The sequence below is a fragment of the Paramisgurnus dabryanus genome, chromosome 19 (genome assembly GCF_030506205.2).
Source record: "Paramisgurnus dabryanus chromosome 19, PD_genome_1.1, whole genome shotgun sequence".
Classification (NCBI taxonomy): domain Eukaryota; kingdom Metazoa; phylum Chordata; class Actinopteri; order Cypriniformes; family Cobitidae; genus Paramisgurnus; species Paramisgurnus dabryanus.
In genome coordinates this window covers 34,821,495-34,830,448 of record NC_133355.1, presented here as the reverse complement: position 1 = coordinate 34,830,448, position 8,954 = coordinate 34,821,495, and the positions used below count along the sequence as shown (strand labels likewise).

At 39.8% G+C, this 8,954-nt stretch overlaps 1 protein-coding gene across 2 annotated transcripts in view; it reads left to right on the top strand.

Annotated features, from left to right (window-relative positions):
* Nucleotides 1–800: 800 nt before the first annotated feature.
* Nucleotides 801–8,954, top strand: part of arid1ab (AT-rich interactive domain 1Ab) — a 67,675-nt gene continuing 59,521 nt past the window's right edge. For both annotated transcript variants that reach the window (XM_065290825.2, XM_065290824.2), the window contains exon 1: nucleotides 801–1,949. In XM_065290825.2, coding sequence (XP_065146897.1) covers nucleotides 1,074–1,949 — 876 coding nt within the window. In that variant the 5' untranslated portion in view covers nucleotides 801–1,073. The remainder of the gene's footprint in view (nucleotides 1,950–8,954) is intronic.

Below are 8,954 nucleotides of genomic sequence, written 5' to 3'. Positions count from 1 at the left end.
CACTAGCAACCCCTTAGCAACATTCTGGTAACTCCCGTAACACCATATTATTGTGGCAGCCAGTTTTACAAGCTCTATAGATGGTTTCATCGGACGCACGCGTGATGTCGTGTTTATGCACCTGAGCCGGGGTGAATATCCGGTCTGTATTTATTTATCAGTCTGTTTAGTGGCTAAACTGATCTCTAAAAACAAATACCTTGTCGAAAATAAAATGGTTTGGTTTGCTGATGAGCATGGATCACGACTGAGAAGTTTGGCAGCCAGGCAAGAATTTAAGGACATGCAGCTAACATTATACATTAATTTTACACAGTAACGTAAACTCAGTGTAATGGGGCATTCACACCATACGCGAATTCAACGATGGTGTATGCAGAATAATAGTTGAGACACGTGAAGGTAATTTACTTGTCATGTATTTCCCTTGTTATCAGAAATAAACTGAATGATTCGTTTTATTGATTGTGTTATTGTGGAAGTCTACCGGAAGTTGCGTTTAGTCCACAAAAGCCGTTTGTTTAAGTGGCATATTCTGTACACATTTACATTTTTAATTGCACACTGTGCCATTTTTATTTGTTTAAACTGGTAATACTCCAGTTCGACATTTTTTGTTAAATGAATAATATCCAAGGTTCATGGGCATATTATGAGCCCATTGAAAGAACTGAAAACCCAACATTTTTAAAAGAACCTTCAGATGACATACTTTTTCTTTCGCAGTCCAGATCCATGCCGTTGCTTGACTCCATGACGCATTTTGCGCGTGACCGCGCGCTTCGGTAAAATGGCTGTGTCTCGCGGAGCCTCGTGCTGGTTTGATCGGTTTCTCTCTCTGTAAGAGGCCCCCTCCACACACGCACACATACACACATTTGTGTCGGTTAAATTCATTCCCGGGACCTTTATTTATTTAGTCCAAGAAACTTTTTATACTTGAGTCGCGCTCAGGAGAGAAGACCGAATTCGGTCTGAAAGTCGAGGGAATGATACGGGACACGGGCACGTCTTTTTAAGAACGTTGTATTTATATTCAAAGTGACTCGTAGCGAAAGAGAGAGAGGGAGATCATGGCCGCTCAGGTCGCCACTCTCAACACTAGTCCGCCCGTCGAACTCAAAAAGCCGGAGCGGGAGCCGCAGGACGAGTCGGTGCTTGGAGAGAAGCAGCCGGAAAACAAGGAGCCCCGCGCGGACGGTGGATCCCCGGGCCAGAAGGAGCTGCACGACGGGGCCGATGTGGGAAACGCTGCTGGGGGAGGAGGAGCGGGAGGCGACCCTGACATGAAGAACGGCAACGGGAACCCGTCCAGGGTAAACAATAACCAGAATGATTCTGGCGGACCTGAAGCGAACAGCCACCCCGGGATGGCTCACCACCACTCGGGTGCTTTCCCTCCACCTCCGTACGTTTATAACCGGGCCCCTTTTAATCAACATGGCGGACAACAAAGCCCTAGCATGGCAGGGCCGGCGATGATGGACCCATACCCGCCCAGTTCACACGAGCACGGCTACCCCAACCACTTTAACAACTACAGCCCCTTCCCGAACCGGACGCCGTACCACCAGGGCCAAGGGTACGGCATGAATTCCCCGCGAAACAGCCAACCGCCGGCGTCTGGGGGGCAGCCAGGCAAGCAGCCGCCGCCAGGAGGAACTACGCCGATGGTCGCTTCTTACAACAATCAGAGATATAACATGGGAACCCCTCAGCCCACCTCCACCCCGACTTTAAACCAGCTACTGACCTCTCCCAGTTCCACCAGGACCTACCAAAACTACCCACCCAGTGATTACAGTAGTCAGGATGGGGTTGCCAAGGGACCGGGGGATATGGGCAGCGGTAGTCAGTATGGTGGGGGCCACTCGGGCTGGCAACAAAGAAGCCATCACCCTCCTCCCATGAGCCCGGGAAACACTGGACAAGCCATCAACAGAAGCCAGGTAAACTTTGCTTAACTCGCTGTCAGTTAAACTGTTCAGTTAGAGCTGTGTGGTTCAGTATAAGAGAGACTGCCATTGTTTCTGAGTCTACTCTAAAATGGCTGCCTGTGTTTTTCCTGCTAACATTTAACTATAAGCAGGTTTTATTGACCAGACCAGTACCGTTTTAGCCCCACTTTGAGGTAGTTGTGCAGAACCCACGTCCAGACTGTGTATAGGGGTGATAGGAGTATGAGTTAGCATGTGGAAATTAAAACGTATTGCTAATTTTCGAGACAGGGCTCGTGCTAAACACCAGCACAAACGCTTCGCCCAGGTTTGTGATTTTGAGATATAACGTAACGTTACTTCTGCACAATGTGACAATATGTGCGTTTCAAAGTTACATCACAAGTTTAAACCGTTTAGGATGTTGGTTGGGTTTGATTCGTTATTGTATATTTGACGCTATCGCGAACGTTTTAACACGACTCGTTTATTCCACCTTCGCTAAGGTGGATCAGAACATTCTCTCAAGTCGATGTTACTAACATCACCTCAACCCGAATATTTTATCTTCCTAAGGGCAGAAAAGAGTCTTTAGTAACAGTAAACTGTCAATTCGATCGAAATACGTGTAGTTGAGAAGTATTTTTAGAGGGCTTTTGCTCGCGCATGTGTGTCAACAAAGCTGAGTGATGCGAGTAAGTGCGGCGAGCTGCTTTGCTTTGGGATTTGAATTATGGAGGTAAAATCCTTCTGTCAAAGGCAGGAGACAGTTGGTCTTAGGTTGACATGCGAACTCAAATCTGATTGGCTGCTTCATCTCCTGCGCTCGGCCATTTATAATTGCATCTAATGCAGCAAAGAGCCCCGCCGACATGCTGCTCTTACTTAACCGCCATTCGTGCGCTCATGCATGCGTTTAAAGCCCTAAAGTTACTGTTTCAACATGTTACCGTCTTAATATATGCAAAGAGATTATCAAAAATCATGTGAATGTACAAGATAATTTTTGAATCACTACTTCCCCCATTCAAAACAGATGTATGTGAACGTTTAGTTTTTTTTGTCTGTAGTATCATGCATTTTGTCCAATTTATTGCATATCTTATATCATATCTTACGATTTTTTTGTTAATATAAAAATTTGCATTTAGATGTCATGGTCGCTAAAAATGCTTTGCATTTCAGTAATGCATATTCTTAAAGGTGCCACAGAATAATCTGTTAAGTTGTTCTCTATATCTACATAGAAGGTATGTGGCTTTATTAAGTGCAAAAATGATCTAGAGACAGTTTTACAACCCTAGGATTTGCCTTTAGAATGAAGGGGTCTATTACCTTATTTGAAAGGGTCATGAATAATAATGTTGAGCTCTGCTCTGATTGGCTGTTTCTTAGAGCAGCTCCTTCATAGCTGTGTGTGTGTGTGTGTGTGTGTGTGTGTGTGTGTGTGTGTGTGTGTGTGTGTGTGTGTGTGTGTGTGTGTGTGTGTGTGTGTGTGTAAACAGACCTGTATGAGTCTGTAGCAGATGAAGATGCAGATTTTGAGGAATATTCAATTGTTTGGAGGTTGTTAGTGGATGTTTCTGAGTGGTAAGATTGTGTTTTTTTCAGTATACCCTGCAAAACTTAACTGTAAATTAGGGCTGGACCAGAATATTCGAATATTCGTTCCATGGGTTGACATTTGTTTTTCAGTTTTGAGATTCAAATAAAATATTAATATTTTAAAGCGTTAATGCAGAGCTTTTGCCAAGCAGGAAGTGCGCTTCACGCTCCCGCTCTATAGGTGGCGCAGAGAGACCAACATCCATAGCCAACAGCCACCAAACGCCACCAGTTGAAGAGATCGCCTCGAACGTAAAGCTTGCTTCCTGCTTTGGCATTCACGCTAATAGTGTTGTAAATAACATTCAGTTTCTTGCAAAAACTGATTGATTTGCTTCACAAGACGTCAATATGTCACACGGAGTTATGGGGGATTACTTTTGTATTGGATATATAAAGGGGTGTAACGATTAAACGTGCAAATGCGCGTTTTCTCAATGAATGACTTTGAATTAATTACGGTGAAATCCAGGCACATCCGAATGCCAGGGGGCGCTCCCGTGCAGAAACTCCCTTTGTGCCACAGAAGAAGTAGCATTACGAATGCTATTCCAGGAAATGTCTACAGGAATATTTATATCACTGTTCTTCAAATTGTTTTAGGTATTTTCATGATAACAAAGAATATTTTAAATGATTTTGTTTAACGAGTGTTGCTTTTTTAAATGCACGTTATAAACGACTCCGACTCGTTATGATTTTAGATTGATAAGGACTTCCTACTGACCAAATGCCGTAGTAGTTTTAAGATTTTTCGAGGAAATAAATTTGAAACATCTTTTAATCATCCTTTGATTTAATTATAATTTATTCTCGCCCGGAATATAGCCTTTGAAGCTGTTATGGCGTTAAAAAAGAAAGAAAGAAAGAAATGCCGTAGTATACGCACAAGCTGTGCATGAAACAAAGAATCGCAGCCTTGCGATTCAGAATCGATTTCAGACAGGCATTTTTAATGGGACACACGGTTGAATCGTTACATCCCTAGATATGCTTTAGCTCTTAAAGTGTGCGGATTGGTTGACTTGCATGTCGGAGCACTGGGGTTTCTGCAAAATATCTTCTTTATTGTTCTACTGATGAAAAAACATATTGGATGGTGTAAGTGTTATGAATAAACTTGATTTTGAAAGTATGCTACCGTTTTATTACAGTTTGTTGAACTTCGTTCATTTATTTTCGTTGTTTTATTTAAATAGCCTACCCTTTACGTTGTCAGTAATTACTGTGCTGCTAATTTCTGATACGGGAATGTTTGTTTGTTAGAAAAATGTAAGGGTACCTTATTAAAAGTATTGCTCTTGTGTTTTGTTTTACTAATGCTGTTCTCGCAGGACGCGTGACAGGCACACCGCTTCCGGCTTGCGCTGTTTTGTTGTATTTTTAAAGTTTATTAATTCTAAATGTGTCACATGTCCATATTGCACAAAAAAAAGGCACTGCACTCCCTACGGTCTGCAGCAACACATCCGCCACATAATAAAACTGTAGACAGACAGACACACACGCATACACACACACTGATTCCTGCCTTTATTAAAGAGAAAAATATGTTCAGCCCCTCCTTCCGAAGCTTCGAATATTCGATTTGATTTCTACTAGAGCTTCGAAGCTCAAAAAATGGTTTTCGGAACAGCCCTAATGTCAATTGTAGAACTTCATCCTAAACGTTAGCAAAAAGCATTAACTAGCATATAGAGCTAACTCAGCTGTCACAACTTCGTTTTAGCATTTTAACAACATTTTACTTAATTCAATGTGTAATTTAATGTTGGGCGTACAACTTGACTGTAAACATCACAGTTGCTGTTATGTTGAGATCGGTCTGTTTTCCAGTGGTCTTTTGCATGCACAAGGTTTACATAAGAATAAGGAAACAATCATGTTTGAGGCTCACGATATGTCATTACCATGTACAGAACTCTTATAATTCATCTATGCCTATATAAATACAGTTTTATATCCTTTTAAATGTCCAATATGAGCATTAATAATAATAACATTCTTGATAGGCCACATAGCATTTCTTAAGTCTTTGACTACCTAAAATACAACAAGGTTATGGGTTCACCGGTAAATGCAGATATACACTAATAATACGTGGCCGTTAACTATTCTGAATCGCACAGCCGATGATATTCACAGCTATTTCATGTACTACGGCTTTTGATCAGTAAGTCCTTTTCGATTTGAAATCACTGTTGGTTTGAGTCGTTTAAAACGTGCTTTTGAAAAAGCATCAAACAAACGTCAAACATAATCATTATACATATTCTTTATAATCATGAAAATACCTGAAAAGGTTTGAAGAGCAGCAATATAAATATATCCTTAAGACATTTTCTGGAACTGCTTGTCATAGCTAAGCTGTGTGTGTGTGTGTATGGTTCTTCGTCTGCAGCGCATATTGAGTTTTTGCACGAGAGCGCCCTCTGGCTTTTGGATGTAGCGACATTTCACTGTAATTCATTGAGAAGCATTGCAAGCATCATTGGCCGATATCGGTGTACCCCTAATCAGAGCTTTTCTTCATTCAAATTTCTTATCAGTACTTTATTAGATAAGGCAGATTTTTTCTTAACTAAAAAACAGTATTAATTGAATGAGAATATTTATATTTCATTAAGGTCCTGTTTTAATGAAGGTTCCGTTTTAAAATGTCCTTTGTCCAGATACGAATGTTAATTGCATGACTAAAGAATTAGTTTCAGTGATGTGCAAATGTTTTTTGCCTAATAAGGAATGTTCAGTAATTAGCATTGTTAGTGTTGATTTTCAAAGGATAATCAAACAAAAGTATGATCTGTATTTCTTAGGTTGTTTGAAGCCTAAATATTCCCATCAAAGTTTTTTCATATTTAAAAAATGCTTTGTGCAGATTATATCCAATTAAATGCATATTGTGTGACCTGTCATTTTATACACAGTTTCTCAGAACACTGATCCTGGTACAGGCAGGATTGAGCATAATATGCTCTTGAGTTCAGACTCACGAAGTCTGTGTTTACAACCAGTGTAGGTGCCAGCCAAGTGTCATTGGCGTTTTACTATCATCCTGTTTTCATTTTGAACCCGTGACCATGCATCAACCACTATCAACACTGATGTTCTGTCTTTTCAAGCGTCACAATAGAAATACATGCTTTTTGTGCTCAAACATTTCTGCTTTTGGGGAGTACTTGTTAAAAATGTTTAAACAATAGGTCTGGGAAAAATATAATTCTTAGATTTTAATCGATCTTCGAATTAACAAAACCATTGTCACTAAATTTTAGTTTATTATTTGCCAATCATGTGCAACAGTATATTGGATGGAGTATTTTGGTTTTGTGAATTGTTTGTGACTAGGCATGTAAACGGGATGCATAGTGTCCACACCGCAGATACCTTTTTCTAGATATATTCTACTACAAATATGCTACTAGAAATTGGTATTCGTGGTTCTTTTTAAACTGATTTTGAAGTCCTTGTTCAGTGATCACACACAACTAGAAAGACCATGAAACTTCATATCTGTTCTCATTTTGTTTAAGAGCATAAAATGTGATGTATAGACTTCACATGAGACATCCAGTAGGCCAGGGTTCCCCAAATCTTCCCCAGAGGGCCGGAGCACTGCAGAGTTTAGCTCCAACCCTGATCAAACACACCTGAGCAAGCTAATCAAGGTCTTCATGATCACTAGAAAATCACAGGTGGGTAAGTTTGATTAGGGTTGGACCTAAACTCTGTAGTGCTCCGGCCCTCCAGGGTAAGATTTGGGGAACCCTGCAGAAGGCACTGGCACTGGGTATGCAACAGTCACATTAGACTTTCAGCATGTGCAATTTCTATGTAGATACCTTTGTATATGGGAAGCAACCAGACATGCTTAAGTGTTGTTTTTTCACACTTCATGGATGCCTTAATTACTGTACAAAATATGATCAGTGCAATACTGCTATTTTCAGTTTTCTTCCATCTGAAATGGTCATGCTGTGACGTATCGATTACCAGTTGGTCAAACATCTTCACTTGATACGAATTTGTAAATCAGAGTTCCCAAAAATTGAACTTTGGAACGCGTTGAAATGCACAATTTTTCCCATGAGCTTGTGTTTATGGTGTGCTGCATTTGTAGGCATATCAATGGAAATAAAGTCAAGTGTGACTATGGCATTAGGCTTTCTCGTGCATGTGCCATGGGCCTGAAAGTTCTTGGCTGTTGAAATCTTTATCAAATTTAGATTTAATAAATGAAGTGCGTGTTTAACTTTCACTGTCTTTCTAGTTGTGTGGAAATCTGCAGATCTTTTTGTTGTGTACTGCTGCTGTGTGCTCTTTTGTGTATTTTAAAGATAATATGGCTGTGAATGTATTTTAAAGGCTTTCTGCTCCGCACTGTTTAATGTTTAAGGGTAATTATCCTTCAATCTTGAATGGATAAGTACATTTCTGCATAGATTTGAATATTGGAGGCTCTTTTGTGGGTTAGCTGTAAGCTAGAGAATTTGTGCAGAGTTGAAGGTTTTGCTACCGCAGATTTGCATTAACTTTTTAAATGGACAACTCAGACTTGAGTTGGAGATGGTGGCAATTTTCTAAAGCAACCAGCCTTGTTCATATCTATGCTAATATTAAAGTGGCCAATTTTTTTGCATACACTACTTGAACTTCCTGAAAGTTTTAAGTACCACAGTGGACTGCTCAGACCACCAGACAAACAGATGGTAACTTTTATTTACAGGCAGTTTAATTAGTAGAAAGGTTTGAGTAAATTCCACAAATTAAAGGATTTCGATCTTGAAATATGTCATAAATTAGCGCTTCTGATAGGGGATGGTACCGCCCCACAGGAGCGTTCAGAGGGTGTCTGGTTATCCATAGGTGGCATAACAATAAAATGGTATTGGATCGGTACATGGGTTCCAGTACTTGCAGATTTCGATGCCAGTCTATTTTTGTGGTCCTAGTATTGGAATCGGAACAACGCTACTTATAGCATATGGGTGATTCTCACGAAATCCAGATTTAGAAGGTGTCCAGCATCAGAATAAAAAAAAGCCCTTGAAGTAATTTTTTTGCACATATAAGATTTAGGTCTGAACTTACTATAACCATTATTCTTAGAGGATTTCAAAATATTTCCTATATAATATTTACATTTTTTTTTAGATTATCATTATCAAAAATTATCATTACCGCAACATGATATTACATTAAATATATGCATTTACAAACTCATGTTTCGGTAATCTAACATTTTTTTTTTTAAATGTTAGTTCCTTGAGGGCTTAAACAATGATTGAAAATTGTTGCGGAGGAAGAGAAAATTGGTCTTGGACACATTTATATTCCTTATTATTGTCTCTACATTTACCAATAATCACCAAATACCACGTTTCTTTACTGTAAATGTTTATAGTATAACAT